At 38.4% G+C, this 23,733-nt stretch overlaps 1 protein-coding gene and 1 long non-coding RNA gene across 3 annotated transcripts in view; one reads left to right on the top strand and one right to left on the bottom strand.

Annotated features, from left to right (window-relative positions):
- The window catches only part of ASZ1 (ankyrin repeat, SAM and basic leucine zipper domain containing 1), a 38,471-nt gene extending 36,278 nt beyond the window's left edge, over positions 1 to 2,193 (bottom strand). The window contains exons 1-2 of one of the 2 annotated variants that reach the window (XM_008632856.2): positions 2,011 to 2,193; positions 341 to 437 (exon numbers count right to left, since the gene is read on the bottom strand). In XM_008632856.2, coding sequence (XP_008631078.1) covers positions 341 to 437; positions 2,011 to 2,115 — 202 coding nt within the window. In that variant the 5' untranslated portion in view covers positions 2,116 to 2,193. The remainder of the gene's footprint in view (positions 1 to 340; positions 438 to 2,010) is intronic. The other variant, XM_017733076.1, reaches the window with a different exon arrangement.
- A 1,870-nt stretch (positions 2,194 to 4,063) lies between these two features.
- Positions 4,064 to 13,711, top strand: LOC108446455. The gene is made up of 3 exons (XR_001861633.1): positions 4,064 to 4,147; positions 5,112 to 5,184; positions 6,111 to 13,711. It is a non-coding gene; the product is annotated as an uncharacterized LOC108446455 (long non-coding RNA).
- Positions 13,712 to 23,733: the final 10,022 nt, after the last annotated feature.

Here is a 23,733-nt window from a genome sequence, read left to right as displayed (position 1 = left end):
TTAAACCACCTCTAATTCAGTGTTTGTAATTGCTATTTGTATGTTAAAGATGCATCTGAAAGTAAAGAAACACCTTATTTCATAGCTGAAACATTATAGTTTTCTCAATTTTCAGGGCTCCTGACTAACAAAAGAAACATAAATTAGAAGGAATGGGCTGGAATACTGAATCTGAGTCACTCAAAAAGTAATTTAATCTTTCAAAATAATGTGTTGAGTCTATGTAGGAATATGTGAATGTTTCCAGTAAAGGATATAAAGTCTTATTTTAAATGAGAATGGTTAGTATTCTTGCCGAGTGCAATTAAAAATATTCAACTTTGTAACCAACTTTCCTCACCCGAGTTTAAGAGTTCTTCAATTAATGACACATCACCATGAAATAGAGCCTTCTTTAATGCCTTATTCTTGTCCATCTGCAACATTTGATCCAACTGCTAGATAAAGAGAAATTAAGTCAAAACCTGGAGACTGTTTCAAGGCAAAAACAATATAGCTTCGTTTCAGTACAAAAGCACTAATAATCTCTGAAAGGACATAGCACAAAGGAAAGAGCAAGGTAAAACTTTTGTTCTTCCATCTCTGTAGATCTGTTCAGGGTCTACTATAAAGCCTAAGGTTTAAAATCAATTTTTCTGAGAGGTTCCATTCTCTGAAAATGGAAATATCTTCTTTCTCAACAGACCTGCCATCCTCCCACACTGCTCTCAATTTTTCTTACCGTAATTTGATTTCAATTAAGATTCTTTTTCATCTTATGACACTAGAAAAACTTTGCAATGCATTTAAGTACCTTTTTTTTTTTGTACATTTCACACGTTGTGAAGTACAACGTTAAAAAATACAACTATCAATATGAAAGTTTGAGCTCGAGTCAAGGGACCTCAGTGACCAGCTGTCTGGCCTAGCCGCACAAGTCCACTGCTGTGAAGAGTTACAGTTCCTCTGTCATCCTAATTCTGTGGTGACAGAGGCATTTGTAGTGCTGCACCATAAACGTTCTGGCTGAAAAATGCACTGACCAAAAGATTAGTTTATGCATCAGACAGTTGCCCAATTGAAGTTCTTTTCAAAAGCATCATAGATTTGTTCTCTATTAAAGCTTCAGATGCAGCTGAAGATTGCTGCTGGAGCTATCTCAAGTCTACTAAACATTTACATACAGTGGTAAGCAGAGGATTGATTATTCACTAGTTTCCTTAGAGACAGAAATAGGTATGAAACAAAGTTGTCTTTTGTCATAAGTTTTTAATTCCCAACATTAAAACTTAGAAATACACAATTTTTACAGCACATTGTACCGCATCTTTCCAATAACTTTTGTAAAAACTAACAAAAGTGTCTAGAGAACCAAGGTGAGAAACAGTCAGTAGAACAATTTAGCCCTATTTTTATTCTACTCAGACAACAATTTTCAAACAAGGCACATCTTTGGATAGGAACCTCTATTTAAAGATCAAGGCCCCTAAAACACTGGTTATAACCTTTAGCCTGAGACTTCAAGAATTCAGTTATACTTCCATTTTTCAATTCTGGTCATGAGACAAACCCACACTTAAAAGGCCTCACAGCACCTACCTCACACTAATGGGTACTTCACACCTGTAAGATGCAGTAACACTACTGAAATCTTCAAGTTAGCAAGAAACATTCTCAAGAGATTTAAGATATAAAACAGCCTTACAGGCCTCTGGCCACTTTCAAATTTACTCTCATGCTGAAATATGATTAGGACTAGGGTCTGCTAGTCACGGGGAGAAAGCCCTTTAAAATAAACATTGAGGGTTCATGCAAGAAGATAAGCCCCTACAATTCAGGTTTCATTTACTGGATTGAGGGCACCCCAGCATTACCCTGGTGGGAAAGAGCCTAAGAGGAAGCAGCAGCCGCATCCTCCTCTGAGACCCACTGCGCTCCGCTCCCCTCACGCTTTCAAGCCGAGGCCGCCCCCCACCCCGAGCCGCCCGGCCACGGCTGGTGGGCGCCAGGCGCAGAGAGGCTCAGCCTCACCTGCGGCTCCTGCCGCACGACGCCAATGTCCCAGTCGCCATCGTCGCTATCGCTGCCCTCGTCGCCACCCGCCACGACGCGGGACGCGCACACCACCGCGGCCATGCCGGCCCTTCCCGCCCGCGTCGCCTCAGGGCGGGCGGGTCACGCGGCTGAGGCGGCCACTTTCCCGCTTTCCCGCGTGCCCACGCCCCGCCCCTCAGGGAGCGCCGTGGGCGGGCAGCTGTGGCCGGGGAGGGGAAGGGGAGGGCTGCGCCGTGCTGGCTGTGGCGTCACGGTGCCGGGTACCAGGAATCCCTGGCAGTGGTACTGTAAGCACGTGGGGCTGTGACACGGCGCACTCGTGGCTCCGCTGCTGTGTGGGTGCTGGGAGACGCAGCACAGCCATGTGTGAAGTTGTGTCTTTAGATATGTGGCTGATGTATGCGTGTGGAGTCAAGGTAAAAGATACGGCTTTCTCTCTTTAATTGCTGACGTCATTAACATGCTCTTTCCACGCCACCTCAGCTAGCAGCAGTCAGTGGCGTCACTTACACGTGGGCACACGCAGTGTCACATAGCCCGAGCCCGCGGTGGGGACACTCGCGTGGGAAAGCTGAAGAGCAGCCGCGCACAATGAGCCAGACTTTCGACCTCCAGCCTGGCTGCATGGGGCATTACTTTCAGAACTGTGGTTAGAGTTCTTTCTAATGACAGACAGTAATATCTTATCTATTACGAGGTTCGCGTGTATGCTTTGAAGAACAAATGAGGAACGACGTTCTGTGTTTCATCCACAGGCAATATTGCTCTTTGAGCTCATCTCAGACCTTGCCCCAGGCTGAAACGAAATTCAGCATCCACTCGCAGAAGAGGAGTGTGGTCTTGGAGAAGAGTACAAAATGGTAAGTGTAGTCCTTGTGCCCATGGCACTGTAAAAATGTAATTTTGGGAAGTTAATTTTAAAGAAAAGATACCCTTGATCAGAAAGTGTCCGTGAAAGTTTTCTTATTTATTGAGTTAATTTTTATTGTGTCACTTTTATTTTGTTTCTTGATGCAATGCAATGTATAAGGCAACTTTTAACATGTTGGGATTTGCAGGTTAGCTAGGGTTATGCTCGGAACATGCTAAGTGCTATAAAAATTGCACTTATTGCAGACCTGCATGGTCTGCATATTTCAATTCAAAATTGAAATTTTTAATAGCTGCATTTTCTGGATTTTATTTGCTTGTCTGTTAAATATAACAGCCTGTTTGCATTAAAGTATAATGAAAGTCAGATTATTAACAACAAGGAACTCTGGTGTAAGAAGTAGGTGAACATGTTAAATGAATTCCCATGAGAGAAACTTCCAATACTGGAAACTTGATAGAAATGCAAACCCCCTTCTTTTCACACAGCCTCTGTAGAGCAAAGGTTGCTAAAAATGAGTCAACTGTAATACGTAATTCTATATAAAGGCTTAGCTTTATATGCTTATTTTGGGTTTATCTGTATACAGTAAATCTCTTTTTAAATTATTTTGGTAATGAAGATAAAATGTTTACCATGTGTAATAATTCAATGTTTTTGTAGGCATGTCAGTTCTTATTGTAACTTTTATTCTCAGTTTTCAGGGGTTTTTATTACTGGCCTGAATATTTCTTATGAATATGTCTTATTTTTCTCTGCAGAGGAAAAGTTGAATTTATGCCATTTTTGTGTAGCTTCTTTGTATCTGTATTGAACCTGCAAGTACTTGACTTTATAATAGTCTCCATAACTAGAATCAAACTTCTGTCTTGTTATTCATTTGGCTTAGCTGTGTTCCTGAAGATGGACTTGCTAGTAGAACTTATATCCCCAGCTGCTAAACTCTAAAGACGACCGTGACTTTTTACAGCTGGCATCACATGTTCCAGGAGAGTTATTTCTAACTGGCGCTGCTACTATCAATAGATTCATTACCTTTAATACACTACCAATTGTTTAGTATTTGACAATTGTGATATATTTGTACTGGTCCAGGTTTCAGAGTTGGAGATGGTTCGTTGGTTTGTTTGTGATTTTTTTTCCTTTTCTCTGCATTATATCCCATCCGAATAAAAATGTCACAGCAGAAACGTCAAACACAACCTGCATGCCGCTGCTTCCTCAAAGGGCACCACTCTTTAGGTAGGTAATTTTCAGTAACAGGCCCAATAGTGCCCAGTGTTAAAAAAAAATCCCAACTCCTTTCAGAGGCTCACAGTGTAGAAGAACCTTGCAGCCAGTGTACTCAATACCTGTTTCAAATGTGAACAAGACAATCATGCAGAAGCTGGTACCAGGTGATCTCTCCTTTTGTGTTTGCTTGGTGCTGTAAATCAGACATTATTGTTGATGTAGACTCTCCTACTTCTTTTTCACATTTTTCTTACTCCAGCTTATTTGTGACCTTCAAGTCTGTCTTCATTTTTCAGCTAGGCAGACTTATTTTGGTTGACAGCATGGTAAGTCTTGGCTGTCATCCATATTTGCCAAATATCAGTGTTCTTGCTTACTCTGATATGAACACTTCCCAACATCTTTTCCATGTTGCTGTGCAGTACTCATTTTACATGCAGGAGGTGATTATAGAATGACTCAAGCTGGGAAAACAGAATAATTTCCTGTATCACAAGGGGTATCAGAATAAGCACTGAAGGTCTACTTGAAAATAAGTACCTAATCTATGTGTATCCTGTCTTTGTGTACTTGCATGCCAGCCTGTACTAAACATATGTGTTAAAAATACAGTGAATAATAAGGATAGCAGTCACTGGCTGCAGTAAATAACAATATTCTTGTAAGACCCTGGTTTTGCTCTGAATAATAGAACTTCCTTAATACACTTCCTGTCTTTCTTTAGCCATCCTCCTTGCTGGCCATACTTGCATTTAGATATTTTAGACTTTTATTTGTCAGCTGACTTTTAACCTTTTCTGGTTACTTCTGGTACTAAATAGATTTAATTAATTGAATTTCTTCTGAATTTTTATCTATACCTCATGTTTTATCTTACGTGAAATTGATATATGCATAGCTAAGAATTTTTATTCAAACATGATTGCCAGAATATTGCAGAATATTTCGACTGATTCGGTTTTGTGTGTTTCAGACCAAAAGGCTGAGTCAGCAAATACGTACAGATGTTGACGTTGCTAAAGTTCTTGGGAGGAGAATCAGAAATGGTAAATGTTTAAAGAGAGTGACTCTGTAAAGCTTAATTCAAATCAATAACATAGTGCTAACAACACAGCAGCCAATACTTCAGAGGTTCAATGGCAATAGCATTTTAGTGGAGTTCTACATTCTGTGATAATTCTCTATCACAGCTACTGGTTTGAGTCTATACTTCCGGCATTCTTATACAATTTTCATCTGTGGTAACATTGTTTAGAATAAAAGCTCAGTGATTCTTTATTTTAATGTTGGCTAGATATTACTTTGACAAAACTCAGCCCCATGATGGGATGATGATAAAATATCTTGAACTCATTTCTTTCATGTTCTCCTAATTTATTTGTGCAGAGAAAGAAAGAAGACCTTGTGCAAAAAATGGCTACTCCAGAAAGAAGAGACTTAGTAATTGTAAGAAATCCTCATTCCCAGGGAGGCTTAGTAGCTCTGGGTCTACAGAATTGACAAATTACCAGTAAATGTTCAGCTGGGAGATGGTGAACTTACAGCTGTACCAGTAACTTGGTTAAGAGCAGGACATGAAGGAATTTGCATAATTTGAAAAAAGTCCCATAAAGTAGCAAAAATGATTGCAATTTAACAGGTCACATTCATGAAACAAATGGGAAACAAAGTAGTTTATATGGTACTGGATGAATTTTCAGCTGACTTGTAAATATATTTTTAAGGTATTTCAAGTGTAAAGATGGATACTTATTCTCTAAAAAGCACTTAAGTGGTCTGTGTTCTTTCTATGATCTGAAATCACCCTTTGTGTTAAATGTTTAGTTTTGCTATCCTGAAATTTTGTTATGAGCTGCTGCACTGCAGCAAATTGGGTTATTCATAATTATTTCAGTCATCATTCTAATGGACTTACAAAAGATGGAAAGCATTTCGTTTTATCTGTTTTGCTTATAATTCTTCTTTTTTACAGCTGTGTTCCTCCTGTCCGCTTTACCAAATCTATCTGGATGGGACATGATATAAAATCTGCTGCCAAGCACAGGAGTATAAATTGCATACCAACTGGTTTTCTGTTCGTAAAATTTGTTTTCTGGTAGAAGCCTTAAACCATTGTCAAAATTCCCCATACTAGGTGGGGAATTCATGGACGTGATGTAAACCTGAATCCTATTGTGAAAATCTCTCTTATTATCACAGTAATGTATAAAAAAACCTAGAACAAAAATTAGGATGTTGAGGCCATTTTCTTTTATTTTAGTGTCGCTCAGGCAGATTTTTAGCTTCTTTCCATATAACCTAGAAACTTTGGTCTGTGTAACAAGTCTGTGTCAGAATGATTCATGGTATTACTAGATGCAACCTCTCTATTAAAAATTCCTCATTCCTCCACTATCTCTACTCTGCTCTATGCTATTTTGTCCCCTTAATCTTAACTGGCAGTACTCCCACTTCATTATCATGGTGAGTACCTTCTCGTTTCAGCCTATTGACTCTCGGCTGGTACTCAGGCAACCACTTGTACTAGTATTGCCTGTCTCTTAGAAACTCAAATGTTTGAATTTTCTAATGGCAGTTTATAATGATCAAGTGCTGCTTTGAACTTTCTACACCATTTACCTTCTATTCGGGTATATCACTTTGTCTTACCACTTTTATCAAGATTGAAGGTTATCCACATATTTCAGTATATTCATATATGTAATATTTTTGTTGGTTGCCGCATTTTATTTTGCTTTGGCCAATTCAAAAAGAATATAGCTTCTTGGCAAAGGGACTGGTTTTAAATCAAAAGCTGGTTTTGCTTTATCATGTTTGGTGGTTTGTATTATTTTTTTCTTTCTTCTCTTTTGTTAGCAAAGCATACAATCTAACTGTCACTTCTGCATACTGAATGGCCTTGCTATCATAGGTTTACCACAGGATATGAAGTCTTTGGTTATCTCTTACTTTTACAGCTGCTGGGGCTGCTTACCAGTAGTCTCTGGGCATTGTGATAACTCCCACAACATATATCGTCTTCCTGGACTTGTTTTGTTTGAGTTTGTTAAGTCAGGATGCTATTTTATATTATGGTCTATGATTCTGGCTCTCCAAAGTAATATTAGTAATTCAGAGCTCCTAAAATCTCAGTTTCTTTTCTGAGAGGAACTGTTCAGCCCCTCACTGAATTCCTAGGATGTGCTAATTGGACTTCGCTACCGGTTCCTTTTATCTCATACATCTCTTCCAGCAAAGTCAGCATCTCCTTTAGATCTGCTTTAAGGTCTTCTCTTCAAGAGTAATTGTGATACCATCCACATCCCCAGTGGTATAAACTAAAACTGTTACAAGTGCCAACAGTTGAATCATGAGAACATAGTGTGTGGGAAAACCATTCAAAGATGTTGTACTGTTGTCTAGCTCTTAGCTGTCTAGCGTTGCATTCTTATGCTACTCTTCAAACTTCCATGCAGAAGTGTCTACCTGGGGAAGAGACTTTTATGATAATTTGAGCTATTCTGTCACAGCTGGTCCAAGTAACAGAAACCATGAGTCTTCCTTTTTGGCTGTATGGGGGAGCAGGTATGCACTGGGGATGCCCTGACTGTTTTTGGTTGACCAGCAGACTGAACATGACCAAGCAGTTTTCCCACGTGGTCAAGAAGGCCAGTGGCATCCTGGCTTGGATCAGAAATAATGTGGCCAGCAGGACTAGGGCCCTGATTGTCCCTTTGTACTTGGCACTGGTGAGGCCTCAAATCCTGTGTTTAGTTTTGGCCTCTTACTGCAAAAAAGATGTTGAGGTGCTGGAGCATATCCAGAGAAGGGCAACAAAGCTGGTGGAGGGTCTGGGGCAGAAGTCTTATAAGGCTGAGGGAACTGTGGTTGCTTACCCTGGAAAAAGGATGCTCAGGGGAGACTGTATTGCTCTCTTTAACTGTTTGACAGGAGGTTGTAATGAGGTGAGGTTCAATCTCCTCTCCCAGGTAAAAGTGATAGGATAAGAGGAAATGGCCTCAAGTTGCACCAGGGAAGCTTTAGATTAGACATTAGGAAAAATTTCTTCACTGAAAGGGTGGACAAGCTTTGGAACAGGCTGCCCAGGGGAGTGGTAGAAACACCATCTCTGTAGTGTTCAAAAGGCATGTGGATGTGGTATTTGGGAATATGGTTTAGTGGTGAGCATGGTGGTGCTAAGTTAATGGTTGGACTCAGTGATCTTTTCCAACTGTAACCTTTCTATGATTCTAAAGCAATGATTATTGAGCTTACAGTAAAAGGTTCCTTCCCTCTAGTAAATCCCTAATATTTAAATGGCCATTGTCCAGCTTCCTGTGTGCTCATATAGAATCACGTTTCTACATAGCATCCTGTATATGTATCTGCAGCTTATTCTCCCTATGTCTCTAACCACTGATATAACTCCTTCATTCAAGTTCCTGTTGCCATAGATATAACAGTTCTCTTGTTACAAAAACCTCGTTAGTTTCAGTGCGTGAAATCAGCAGGCACTAGTATATTAAAAAATATACCTTCTACCTAATTTGTGTAGTAAAATACTCAGCAGTTCCTATCTACTTTGATACTGTAAAATGCCCTGAGTCCTAATCATCCTATATACTAGAACTGTCCAGGTTATTTAAGATTAGCTCCTTCTTTGTTAATGCACCTGTATAAGCTGCCAACAGCTGTTTGATCCAGATTTCTTTCTCATAATGCTTTCCTACAAAATTTACCTTGCACTAAAGTTGTGGAATCCCAATTGCCTATGAGGCTCTGCAATAAACAAATTCGCCTCTGTCTCATATAGTTCTTTTCTATGTTCCTCCTTGAAATACCCATTTCTTTTACCAGATCATCCAAACTCATCATGGAATGTATGTGAAATCCAGATATATGTGGGGGAAAAATGGACCATATGACTTGCATTAATGATCCATGATCATAGATTTCCTTGTCGACATCAGCCAATTGTAACAAACCTCCAATTAACCTCTTGGCTAACTTTCTGCAAAACCTCCACATTCTCCTTTGGCAGCAAGCTCTGACTGGGCATTTCAAGTAGACAGGATTTTGTAACAGGCAAATATTCCCACCAACCTGCTTCATAATTTGCTAGTAGATCTACTTAAATAATTCATGATGTAATAGAATTAACTTGCAGCAGTGACACTGATGGGATTCTTATTGTCAGCATCTAGAAGAACAGACAAAAGACAGCATGCTTTAAATAAGATTTTCCTGGTACATGGAAATTTCATCTGAGTGTCAGGACATCTAACCTTTGATTTTGAATTTAGGAGAGTCCTTGGGGAATTAATGGCTCTAGCTAGCATCTTTTTTTGTTTGGTTGGTTTGGTTTTCTGTTTGTTAGACTTACTTGATTTCTGTTATCTGGACTGGGATGGACAGGTTTAGATGAGGTGACAAGACAATTAAAGGCTGTATCATAATACTGTGGAGAAAAAATAAAGGAATTCAGTGTGCTTGTTCTTTGAATTTTTTCTTTGCAATATTCACGTATTTACTACACAGGTTTTAGAAGTGTTTATATTCTAGTTCTTACTAGGCTTGAAATTTTGCAAAGTCAAATGCTGTATATGCCAGTAGTAAAAGTAAATCAGAAGACTTCAGCAGAGATACAAATACACCACTTTTTCACCTTGCTTTTACCTAGTCTGCTTCCCTGTTTATTCCTACTCCTCTCCATTCCAGCTCTGAAGAACAAGGCATACTTTTCCACTTCCTCCTTTGCATGGGAGATTTTGCTGCCTCTACAGTTGATCTTGCTTAGTTTTACCAGGAGCTGAAAGTATCAGATCAAGAAAGCAAGCTGTGTTAATGATAGAATACCTGCTAAGCTTGCACAAAGACTTATCCAAAGGGGAAAAAAGACAGGGTAGGGTAGGAAAGTAAGTTGCTCTTTGCACTCATCACAGAGGTAAACATTTGATTTCTACCAAGCTGAGGGCAGTGGAAGTTCTCTTTGTCAGGAAGAGGCCAGTGAACAAGGAAAACTGTGCAGCTCAGTAGTGCTGGCTGTTTGGAAGATCCTTTGAGGCTTTCTAAATTTTTTAACAAGTCATCGCTTTTTCCCTTGAGCCCTCTGTTGCATCAGTAACTAACAAAATACCATTAAAAATGCAACAGTCCTCTCTAGGCTTTGCTTTGGCTAAAATAAAATTAGATCAATACATTAAAAATGGAATTTTTATGTTTTACAAAGGTGTGTTTATACTGAACTGAGAAGGCCTTTACGCACTGATTTTTTTTACAGGAACCAGGATGAAAAGAAGTACAATACTGAAAAAACATTTTAAAAAAATGTTCACTGGATTGTGATGATAGGAATATTATGGCAATATGGAGAAGAAAATAGAAACTTAGACTGTCACAGTAGACAATTATTTTCTATTTCAAATGCTTGTGGAGCTTTAAATGTTTACAGAAAGCTGTTTGCATGGTCGTTAAATATAATGAAAAATGTTGTTTCTATCATTCCACAACAGCATTTTTTAGAAAATAGATGTAGTTCATACTGAAGTTGTAGTGTTATATGCTTAGTACTGTTGTGGTCAAAGACACAAGTGTTCTAATCTGGGGTGACTCAAAAGCATCAAGTACCAGGTATGGATGCATGTTGCTGTTAAGATTTATATACTCACCTAGAAATAATATTTATTATTTAAATATTATTCAAACACACCATAGTGCTTGTGCGTACTTTACCTAATCTGGTAACTTTTGCAAAGCAACGAGATCTTCAAATTAAAGCAACTGTGGAATTCTAAGATACTAAATTAAATGCACTGAGTTTTTAAACAAGTAGTAGCTAAGAATCTCTTAAGTCACATAGATTTCTCCTGAAATGTATTGTACCAGGCTAGGAAATGACAGCACATTTCCTTACTTCTTAATAAGATAGTTTGGTTTTAGGCCTGCTTGATGCTAATTTTAGTGCATGAGGCATATAAGGGTGTATGATGTAGCTTTGTCTTGTACTACAACAGTATTTCATTAGCCCCTAGTACAAAAAATGCCACAATCTGAAGTCAGTGGAAATTTGGTTGTCAGCCATGGAGATGGCAATAGCTGGCACCCCAATAGTTAAGAAGCCCAATTCTGAGATTTAGTTTCAGTCCTTGTAATGTGATTGTACTGTTTTCTCGTCTTCAGTCATAAGAAACACTGCAGTATGTTACACTCATTTATCTAGAGCAGCTCGTGATAGTTCTGCTGCTTTTTGAACCTGCCAGATGTTTTTAAAAAAAAACAGTGGAGCATGTTACATCTCAGTCTGTCACATGTTCTTAAGTACGTGTTCTTTTGAACAGTTCTTAAAACCATCACTGTACCTGTTCTGAGAAAGGGGAAGACACATCAAGAAAGAAAATACATCATTGGACTTGTTATGTTCTTGGGCTAATAATTTCTTTGTAGCAAAAATTAGCTAGTGCTGAAACTAACACTTGAAATTTCTTATTGTGTATAGGTTTAGGTGGCTAGTATGGGAAAGTTCTATTTTACCATAAGCGTTGACTTTCAGGACTCTTTTTGATCAGTTTAAGTTAAGGTTTGTAATTTTTTGTATGTATATTTGATGTTGTATATCAAGAATACATGTTTCACAGAACTGTTAAATAGGACAAATATCATCTAAGTCTCATCTACATTACCTAAATATGAGTATTTACAAATAAATCTGTAGGCAGCAGTGTTAGTTGAAAGAAACGACTTTCTAAAGGAATTAATGTGACTATTTAAGCATATTTTAGCTTGAAGAGCGTTAGCCTGGAAAAAATGAATTAGATTTCTTCATTACATTTGGAAGCAATGTTAAGGTTGTCTATGCTTTCAAATAATTTAGAATAATTTATCTTTTTCTCCTGCTTGCCTTGTTTCTACTTTCGGTATGTAAATATGACTTCTGTTTAACATCTACTTGTTATTCTGGCTGCTTTATTTGTATGCATTAGCAAAATAGTCTTTTGTTTTACCTGCCTATGACATCGCTGATCATTTTGCAACATGTTCTGATGTTACAGATTTGAGGTTACAAAGCTGCGAGTCACTGTGTGGAAAAGAGTATCACAGTCAACAGCAGAGAGTCACGTCATGTCATGTTGTGGCTATTAACTGGCAATTAACTGGCCAGATAACTCAGGGACCGTAATGCGTTCGAGTAGGTATTGAGAATATATTCACACAATAAGTCATTACAACTCCACTTCTTGCATGCCTCTTTAGATCTGTCAGAAGCACTTTCCTGAACTGGTACCAAGATATTTTGCTTTCATCTGTTCTCCAGATCTGTGAGACAGAAGGTGGTGCAGTGAATACAGTGTTGGGGTAAGAGAAAGGCATTCACTATTGACAGGGCACAATGTGCTTGAAGGGTAGGATCCCTCTGAAGTAATAGTTCCTAGATGGTTTCTAGTGGGAATGCTTGGTTCTAGTACCCATACTGTCTAATTTCAGACTTTTCATTTTTATTTGAGAAAAAGCAATAAACAATCTTTTTGGATCAAGGAAAATTTTCTTGTTTGTAGCTTTTGCTGGCATAACTTAGTTTATTTGAATATTGCCAACAGGAAGTCTTCTGCCTTGTCTTGCTGAAGTGAGTGGCCTTTTTCATGCAGAGGCACATAGCCTTAATTCCTATACAAATTCTTTTTGTCTAGATGTCTCTGAAATTTAGAGTCATGGAAGAAAAAATCCACAACCTGGGAACGTATCTAATATATTATCAGCAGGTACTGAGGAACTATGTTAAATTTGGACATAAGATGATAAATACAGGTCTTGTTTTGGGGAGTTTTTCTGCAAAACAGTAGTAGTATGTGATTCCTTACACAGTAATTTGGGAGGACTCCTGGGAAGGACTGCTTTTCATTACAGATGGATTCTTGTAATGATTGTGTTATGAACATCCAGCTGCTCTACTGAACTGTTACTCTCACTGCTGTACTTGTTGCAATACTTCTAGGAAAATGTTAAAAACTGTGACTACTTTTGAAATAGTGTTAAAAGTTTTTAACAGATAATGGTATAAAAAAGAAATTTTTTTTTCCAGAAAACCTGAGGAATCAGGAAGAATTTTTTACTAAGGCTTCTAGAAGCAATGAGTAATTATTAAGCCACTTCTGGTGATACAGTTAATGATCAAAACAGCAATGACAGAAGTATAATGAGAACAGTGGATTAAGTATAAGGAAAGGCATTTGGTAATGTAGCATTCAGTTACTGGCATTGAAGCTGCTGTTTGAGAATAAATCTAATCATAAGCATGTGGGAGTAGTACATCTAATTGATCCAGAGATGATTAAAAGGGAAAAAGAGATTTTTGATTGATCAGGCTGGGTTTGGATCACGTACTTTCTCTGTTACTGAGTTGCAGCAGAAACCTAAGAAACATCCCACTTGGTTTGCTTGGGCGACTGCTTACCTTTCTCTGACTTCATTATTTTAGCAGCAAATAAAAATAAAATAAAAAAATATATATGAAATTGCAGGAAGTGAAATCTAAGGGCTCTTTTTAGATAAATGATATCTGAAGCATTCTGGGTTTTGCAAGCCTCCGACGGGTGTGGATCCTGGCTTGGGTTAGGCTGAATGATGGAAAAAAAATGCCAACCTCCTAGAAAAACACAAAGGAGATTTTTTTTAAAATAGAAACTCAGTACCTGAAAATCATGGATCAGGCAGGGAAATATCATGAAGTAGTTGCTCTCTTGCTGGTGTAGCACTGTTTTAATTTGATTTCTCATTAATATGTTGCTGGGGGATATCCCAAGTGAAAATGAGTTGATCTCTATGTATGTACAACTGATATACCTACACAGAAAATTTTAGCTGCCCCTTCTCATGAGCTCTGTTATATGGAAGATATTCCTTCTTCACTGTTCTATAGATCGTCTCTTATTCTGATGTTAACAAGGTTGTTGCTGGAGGTCAGCTATGTCTGGATAGGTGTAGGTTATTTTTTCTGTGCTTCCTTTTTAAAAGGCTGCCTTTTTGCATTCTTTTTGCTGTTCCTGTCTGCCCAAGCAGACTATTTGTGACAAGCTACCAACCCAAGTTCATTGGATATAGAGAATGTGCTAGACTGGGTGTAGGAACTTGGTGTTCTGGTCTCTTTATTGAGAGGGAGCTTTTCCCCAGGTATTTGTAATAGAGTAAACACATTTGTAGTTAGATGAGAAGGTGCTGGAATGGTAAAGAAATGTCTCATTGCTTAGAAAAGCTGCCTCCTCATATGCTCACTGTTCAGAATTCCTATGACATATCTCAAGACAGATATCTTGTTTTCCATTTTGGTGTTAGGGATTTTTTTACTATTTATAATTTTTTTTTACATCAGTACATGCATAAAATGAGGTGTGTCAGCCATACCAGTGGTTATATCTGCATTTTTCAGCATGATATCTGTTTAGAAATTCTCATTTCCTTTCCTGGCTTAATCTTTGAATAATAAAATTTAATTGTTTCTGTTCCTCCCTTTCTTCTGGCCTTTGGTGTTTCTACTCTACATCTAGAATTCAGGAAACACAACCTTCAACTTTTTTTTCTAGCTTTGGTCTTTCTATTTGTGTTCTTAATCAGCTCTTAAGGAAGGGAGTTAGAAATCCCACCACACCTCTGTTTAACTACTTCTTTCTAAAAATCATAAACATCTACTACTCTTTCTGACTTCTCTCCACTTCTGCACTTCTGGCCACCTTCTTCCCACCCAGGTATAACTGGGTGAGCCTGCTCTTTCAAAAGTATGTTTTGTCTGCTTGACTGAGAGAAGCAGAAAGGTAGCTGAGGTTCGGTAAAGGGTGAGCTTAAAGAGAAGCCTTCAATATGCATGCTACTGGCTCTTCTTTTTACAGGTTTTCTCGCAATTTGAAAGTTCCTCTCACTTTTTTGTTGTATCTTACCTTCAAAATGAAAGCAGTTTGAGGAGAGAGACTAGAATCCTGATTTAGCTGACCTTAGGTAGCACTGCAATAGTAGGGAAAACAAATTGTAAAGTAAATACACTGAAGATATCTCTTATTTCTGATTTCAAAAATGAAACTATTTTACAGCAAATAGATGCATAAGTGTTCATATTATTTCATTTTCGTGCTAGTGCTCAGATGTTGTTCCTTGTTTTCCAGCTCTAAAAGAAGAGTCTAAAGCCATATTATATTTATCAGAATGAAATTGTCTTTATTTGTGCCAATAAAAATGTCTTTAGTTTCCTGTTGCCAAATTTATATGGCAGACCCATCTACTGTGGTTGCCAACCCTAGCCAGGATCCTGTACAGGATATGACAGTGAAAAAAGTAAAGCAATAGAGATGTTTTGTGATAAACTGCGTATACCAGGTGTTGCCTCCTAAATCCACAGAAGTAGAGATTGTCTTGAGAAAAAGCCATTTCAGATTTTGATAAATAATTATTGTAAATGCATTAAATATTTCCCTTCATATGTACATGTCTGTGTCCTGAGGCCTTATAAGCTTAACACAGCCGTGGGTCATTGACTTTTGCAGATTAACTATGCATCAAATAAAAAAGCATTTCCATTTACTTATGCAAAAGTGTATACAGAAGTCCTTGATATAGTTTGTCTTTCCTGTGTATTATTTCAAATACATAATTTTGTCATAGAAGTTCTCTAACTTCTATGTTACTGTTCTGAGAAAAGATGAATGAGACTGAAACAAATATTTGATGAGAAATCATTTCATTTCTGTACAATATAATTAAATATTTTAATTATTATTTTCTATCTCATAACCTACACCTTGTGTTGTCCACTCATTTTTCATTGTGCTGTCTACAATTAGATCCACAGAAGGTTATTTCCCTAAATGGTTATACTAATTTATAACCCATTAGTGTGCATGAACAGATCGTATTTTTCATTTCACACAGGCACAGGGAAGTGTAAATTAAGTTTTTGTTAGCCAGCAAGGGAGAAGTCTATTAAGGCTAGAGTATTAGATTCCTGTTTTTAATTTCTGTGATAAATGCAGTTAGAAATAAAACTGCAAATATTTTCCATTTCTTAAGTAATAAACCCAGTTTGTTAGTATATTTGGCTTTTTAAACTCTTCTGTAAAAGTATTATGCTGATATTGACCAATTTAATAGTCCTACTTGTAGCTAACTAATTATAGAAACTCCTGGGTAGGAAAATAAAACAACTTTTAGAAGAGCTTTTTAGATTCTATAGTCTAATCTGAAAATGCTTTCTCTGATAACTCTTCAGAACTTTTTGAGTCTGTCATTTCAGTGCTCAGTGCTGTTAAATTTGTCCATTTTTTCTTATTTTCTCTCAAAACCCATTATTGCCATGTCTTTCTAGTCTCATGCCAAAGAAAACTGAGATTATCCATTCTCCCATTCTTCTGTGGGAAGAAACTGAGACACCTGATGAGTGTGGTTTGTTTGGTTTTGTTGGTTGGTTTTGCTTGTTTGTTTTTCTTCTATCAAATAGTACCTTTCCTTTCAGCAAAGAAAAACAAAGAAACAAAACCAAGCAAACCCAAATACCACATTGTCTCTCATTTGAAAGATAGAGTTCAAATAAAGGATTGTAACTTGGGTTCCACGAAGCAGTTCATGACTGGGAGCTTGACTGTGTTCAAGTAAAATAGCTTTAGCAGAGCAAACTCAGAAAACTCATCTCAGAATGATTATCCAGGTAGGTCTCTTACCAGGCATGGGAGCTGGTGGCACAAGTTCAGGGGCAGAATTCAGTGGAACATGAACTTCATCACCCGTTTTTTAAGTCTTTGCAAGGTGCCTCTACCTTTGGTTGAGCAACTTTTTATTCCTTTTCATATCAGTTATTATATCAGTATGTAAAGTTTTGGGTTTTTTCAGTAAATAAGTCAAAAGTTAGGGACTTGAGTTACTTTATATACCCTTATATTCCTTGCTTCCTTATTTTTGCGGTGTTATCAGTGATAGCCAGTATTTTACAATAAGCCTTAACTTGCCTACAGCGCTGGGAAGTATTTTTTGGTCTGCATCACCTAGAGGTGTGTAGGATCAAATTGCTCTGCAGGTTAACTTGCAACAGTGGCACGCTGGTCTTGATGATCAAACTTTATGTTCTGGCAGTTCAGCAATTTTTGTTAAAAAGTGTCATTGGAATTTTTGTATCTCAAGAATTCCTTTTTTTCTCAACCAGTTCTGTGGACAGCTTCAGGACTGATGCCTGCTTTGTCACTGATAACACCACTGTGCTGTGGTTGTCTAACATGGTTCTTACCCTGTCTAATATGATTCTTATCCTGTAGTATAAGCTTTTTTTCTTGCAGAAAAGTCATAGGGTATTTTGTAAATAAAGGGGAAAAGAAGACCTTTATCTTCTATAGCTGTATAATGGTGGGTTTCTCCTGCTGTCACTTGTGCAAATCACAGCTTGACATAAAACCACACAATTTCAAGACGTCTTGCTTTTAGCCTCAAAAATCTTAACTATTTAAAATACAGCTATACCTGTTTGACTTAGCACAAGTAGCTTCAAGATCTCATGATGAGAAACTTTTAAGCTCATATACATTTTTCATTGTGTCCACTGTGAAAGGTTTTTGATTAAACTCAGTAACTCATGATATTCTGCTGACAGCTGCCATTAAAAAAAAAAAAAGACATCACTTCTCTTTTTGACTGGGAGAAAATCTTTTATGAAAATGTCAGTCACTGACCTAATCCTTGTTCCTTTGTACTTGAAAAGGTTATTGGTTTTCTGAAGCCTGACTAAACACAGGGTTTTAACCTACTAACCTGGATCTCAGCATGGCCATTGGAAATGGGATGGACGTGGGCTGAGACTGCTGAGAGAACTGCGTGGAAAACAGGGGATTGGATGCTGCCCAGCCCTTTGCCTTTGTGTGGAACCCTGTTTGCCCCTTTACCCACACAGTGAGCTCAAAAATCTTGGATATCTTTAGGAGGAGCAATTATCCCACCTTTTTATTTTCTTTTTTTTTTTAGTTTTAAAATTTTTTTATTATTATTCTGAATATTAAGGCAACTTCCTTATTGAAGAGGCAATTACAGAGGCAATTTTAGACTATTTCAAGACTAGAAAAAAAGACCAAGTCTTACAGTTCTTTTTTAACTGGAATAACAGTGGTTTGCTTCCAACTTTTTCCATTAAGTTCAGAAGATATTTGGACCCATATGGAGCTGTTTTAGGCAAGAGTAGCACACACCAAACTAAGCACACTTGCAAAAATAAGTGGGCTAAGGATCCATTGTGCTGCATAGATTCACATGGTGGAGTTTCTACTGCATGATCTTTGCAATAACATTCCAGTAAAGACAATTCCAGTCTCAGGGCTCTGACAGGAGCTCAATCTCTTTTCTTTTAAGCAGTTGTAAATAATTAAGCACTTTTTGTTATGCCCTAGGTAGTTCAATAATCTTTGTCGCTCAGCTGTTTAAGATTGCTGGTGTGTGCCTTTTTTTGAGTCACTGAAGGTATCAGTCTTGGATTTTTGCCCTTTTGACCTCAATAATATCATTGTTCTGGGATTATTACATGACAGTATGAAGAGGAAGAAGTTAAAGCTATCTTTGGAAACATAAACCTTGCAAGCTTGTCAGCCTTGGAATTTCAGGCTCTTAACTCCTCTCACACTTATTCTAGACTGAAAGCAAACAAACCCTGAAGTTTTGAGAAAACTATTTTCAACTGCAACTTCCAAAGAACCAAATATATTTTATCAAGTGTAAAGTGAAAAAATATACCCTACATTTGGTACCTGTTGTTTTTTCCATTTGCTTCAATATTTGTCAAAAGTGTCTCTTTTATTTTTTTTTGTTAATGCAGGTACTCTATCTGCCAGGACAATTATTGTATCTGATTAAGCTGTGTCCAAACTGTTGAAACACATCACAGATCTTGATATTATGAGAGTTACTAGCAAAGGCCTTTCACAGTTTTAAGAAATCTTTTAGAAAAACGAGTAGTATCATTTTCTTATGTAATCAAGGCCAAAGTCTGAATTTCCTCTGTTCAGATTCTAGATCCTTCAGGACTTTATTTGACATAAACTTAGTCGGCAAACTTTCAGTCAGTACTTTGATAGATCATGTAGAAAGGCAGATCAAAATGACACTTCAGTAGGTCTAAAAGTTTATACTGGTTTTGATGCATCAGTATAGATAGAAATGGATTGTCACAGAATCATGTGCTTCTGAATGAAATAATACATTTTTGTTTCCCTTATTGTGTGTCAACAATTTTGAAAAGCTTAAAAATACTTTCCAGTTTAAAAAGATATTCTTTTAGTAGTTATTAACTCCATAGACCAGGGTGTTAAAATTTTGTTGAAAATTGTGTGCAATTTGAAGTACTTTGAAGAAGCTGGCCTGTAGTGCCTGAAAAATCAACCTCTGCAAATTCAGTATGAGTTGCACCATGCTGAACACCAACACACAGCTATTCTGCTATTCTTACATCAAACCTGTGATTTATTCTTCACTGTTTTCCCTCTTGTGATTTCCATGTAAGATCTTACCAAAATGGGGTCTGCCCATTTTACCTGTCCAGAATGAAAGGTGTGGTATTTTCACGGTACTTCACCTCCCAGCTCAATATGTTGTGCCACAGAAATACATGCCTCATAAAAGACCTGTTTAGTTTCTCTGGAGTATTAAACTGTTTTCCATATTTTTTGAGACCATGCGTTGAATTAACATAGTCAGATACTGGTGATGCAGTGTGGGAAAGCATACATAACTCTGCTTGCCAAAAGTGTCCAGTGTGCACAGATTAAGAATGTTAATCTGCAAATATTTGAAGCATTGGTTGAATTAATTTTAGCAGTATTAAGACAATGTACTGGAATACAGGTTTTGCTTGTGGAAATGTCAGTCTGGCATCTTCTGCATGTCCATCTATATTCTAAAAGTATTATGAATGTGGACTCAAAGACTATTTGTCTGGTAAATATTTGGGAATAGTTTACTTTTTAAGTGAATTCTGTTACAGCTTTTATCTTGGTTGAGATTCAGTTTTTGATATATTTCCTGGGAATAGAGAAGCTCTTTGGAATTCGTAGTAATATAAGCCAAAACTGACAAACAGTATGAAAAGTAGGATGTTACTAATTTGTCCACAACTAGAGAATACTGTGGGGACTTCAACAACTAAGAGTAGATATTTATAAGTCATCAGATAGAATGCTTTTGTTGAATAATAAATTATACATATACTTTAAACTGTAGTTGACAGAGTTCTTTCATTGTTGCTGCTTTACTGTTTTGAGTAGTTTTTTAATGTGTGTGAGGAACTCTGAGATAATCAATTTTTTGTAAATAACAACTGTGGGGTAAAATAAAGCCCTATCCTATGGAAAAGTGCCCAGACTACTTTCCCTGCTCATAGGAGAAGTTGGAAGTTAGATGAAGGTAAGCCATCTCACAAGAGCTATGGAAAAGTGCCCAGACTACTTTCCCTGCTCGTAGGAGAAGTTGGGAGTTAGATGAAGGTAAGCCATCTCACAAGATATATGAGGAGCTGTACCTGACCCATATGCTAAGGCCATTCTTGTGAGAGGATTTGAAGTAAGGCTTCCCACCATTGTTGAAATTACTTGGAATGATGAAGGGAACCCAGGTCCAACTGAGTGTACAGGGAAGCTTGGGAGAAAGACCAGTGTCAGATTTGTGGATTAAGTTCTCTGCTTTTATTAAAAAGAAATATAGAAAATAGACCAGACTTCTTTGGGGTTGAATGAGACGTTGCAAAAAAAAAAAAAGGGTTAATAATAAAAAAAAGTGTTAGTTTTGACATCTACTTAGCTTCATTTTCTCAAGAGATTGTATTTAATATGAACATGCTTTCTCTATGAACATGCTTTCTCTTTCTACTAAGAATTTCTACTGCTTTGTCCAGTGACATCTGGATCAAAAATCCAAATATAATTAAATTTTTAGAATCAAAGAATCATTATGGTTGCCAAAGACCTCCAAGATCATGAAGTCCAATCATTGAACAATTGCTACCAGTCAACTAAACCATCTTCTTCTCCTCTTCTTGAAAATCAGCATCTGGATTAAAAACCAAACAAAAAAGCCCCAGACCCCCAGTGTATTGCTGTACCTAGGAAAGGGAATGCAAAAATCTTTTGGTGACTTCATGGCATCTAAAGCAAATCATCTGCGTGCCCTGCCTTTCTCTGCCTTGCCCCTTACCTACCCTTACTTACCTTGGCAAAAGCGCTAAGTGAGTTTTCTTCCTCCTAAGTTCACATCCCAGTGAAAATGCAGGTGGGGTTCCCAGCTAGATCTGAAGCCTTAAACAGCTTTACACACAGTCTGATGGCTTTGGAGCAGAATGGGAACATGTACCCAAAGGCAAGAGAGAGGTCAAGGTACAGCCCTCAGGGTAGAAGTCACTTTCAGTTGCCATGAACATGGAGGCATCTAACCAGCCAGCCTGTTTCCCATGTGTGTGACTTCAGACTGCCCATGGCCTGTTGGCTCTCACCTGGTTGAGTTACCCCTGCAAGAGTGTGGGAGCCAGAGCTACCGTGGTGATGGCACAGGGAACCAGCCTTTACTCATCCTCCTCCTGCTTGGCTGTCTAATTCAGCCTCACCGTGTTTTCTTCAGAGTAAAGTCAGATGGTGGATGTGGATACATCTAAAGTACCTGTTGTCTCAGTGTATCAAGTTGCATTTCTGTAGAAGTGAAAGAAATTCTTGTAAATGAAATCTATAAATAATACTAAAGTTGGATGTATTTCAGTCCCTAGAGAAGAACAGAAATATTACTGTTTATTCCTACTCACAGTAATGCTAATGACAAGTTTCACGTTCGTGTCAGCTGAGTATGTTCAAGATCCCTGGGAAGATTAGGATTCTGAAATAAGCAAGGAAATGTAACAGTGGAAACTTTGTGGATACATGAGAGAAAAATGACAAGAAATATGTAAAACACAACCAAGAGTTTAGGAGTTTTTGACTGTGGGATGTATGTATGTGAAAGGATCTGATTTATTTGCAAAACTATTGGATCACAGAGCCGGTAAGTCATCACTCCATGGGTTTTGGTGAACATAGCCATAGCTGGTACTTAAGGAAGTAGGCAAAGAAATATTCTAAGTTTAGAGGTGTTCAAAATTAGGGAAAGTTCGTGGAATTTTTCATGTAAGAAAAATTACATAATCAACGATGATTGATGGGGTGTCTTTGTTAGTCCCAAATTTGCTACAAGTGTGTGCAAATCAGCTCTTATGGTAATAGCCACGGGGAGATACTGTTATGAAAAATACTTCATTACTCATTGACGTTTTAACTAGTTTGGACCTGATCCACTAATGATTTCAAATGACTTAACATACCTCACTTTCTAATGTAAATTACAAAAAAAGAAGTCTAATCCCCTGCTCAGTTTCTGCTTTATTCACTTGCACCAGAGATTCAAAGGCTGGAAAGGAACAGAGCCTGTAGCAGGCTAGTGTATACTGGTTAAAAGACTGGGTTTCCAGTCTGACTCACTGATCTCAAAGGTCTTTTCCAACCTACTTGATTCTCTGATTCTGTCTTTAAATTAAGGTTTCACCATTTTTTAATGAAGTGAAAAAACTTGGTAGGTCTAGGTGATCTGCATGTCAGGGCCTACCCGAAGAACTTCTCTCAGAGGCCGATGGAGCATGTGGGATGCCAGCCTTGCCCCGGCTATCGTAGAGGAGGGATCTGAATCCTGATTCGCATTCCTACTTAAGCGCCCTGACCTCTGGAGGGGCTGGCGGGCTGTCACTGCCGCATCAGGGAGCGGCGGAGGTGCCTTCCAGGCGCCCGGCACCGAACGCCCGGAGGAGCTGGTCCCGCCTTCTCCCGGCTGCCGGGGTGCGGAGCGGTGCGCAGCGCAGTACGGGGAGCATTGCGGCGCGATGTGGGGGGCGGAGTAGTGCGCGGCGCGCAGTGCAGTACGGAGAGCATTGCGGTGCGGTGTAGTGCGCGGTGCGGTGCGCAGTGCAGTACGGAGAGCATTGCGGTGCGGTGCGGGACGGGCTGGCGCCCCGGGCCCGGCTCCACTAGGTGGCAGGATGCCGAAGGGCTCCGCGCTGCTGTCCTGGAGCCCAGGCGGATTTAGCCCTGCCTCTACGTATTGTCTGAGGACATGATAAAATGCGGACAGTTTCCTGGAGTCCTGCCTGCCCCGCGTTTCTTACTGACTTTGTCATTAATAAAGCAGAATCGGGAAGGATTCGAGGGAGGTCTGAGACACAAAGGAGCCCGGTACGGTGACAGGGTAAGAGGGCACTTCTTGTCTCGGCAATCTACTAGGAAGAATTGCCAAGGCAAAGAGGAATGCTTTATGAAAGCGCTGCGGGGTGTTGCGAGAAACGGTGAAATTGAAAGTGTCTGCAAACTTTGCAAAGAGTAACAGCTGGTTAAATTGTAGTGCAAGGTATAAGTCCTTAGGAAAGTACGTTCGCTGCTTTACAGAGCAAGTTTAGAGGGCAACGGCTGCATGATTAAGAAAGCATGGCCTTTTCCATTCGTATTTTTTAAGTTATAGAAATGAAAGGACACTGGAATGTGTAAATATCAAATAAAGCATCAAATAAAATTAAGTCTTCTACAGAATTAAATCACATGTTCTTTTTC

Source organism: Corvus brachyrhynchos, unplaced genomic scaffold, assembly GCF_000691975.1.
Source record: "Corvus brachyrhynchos isolate BGI_N302 unplaced genomic scaffold, ASM69197v1 scaffold32, whole genome shotgun sequence".
NCBI classification, from domain to species: domain Eukaryota; kingdom Metazoa; phylum Chordata; class Aves; order Passeriformes; family Corvidae; genus Corvus; species Corvus brachyrhynchos.
This window is presented reverse-complemented; position numbering and strand designations above follow the sequence as displayed.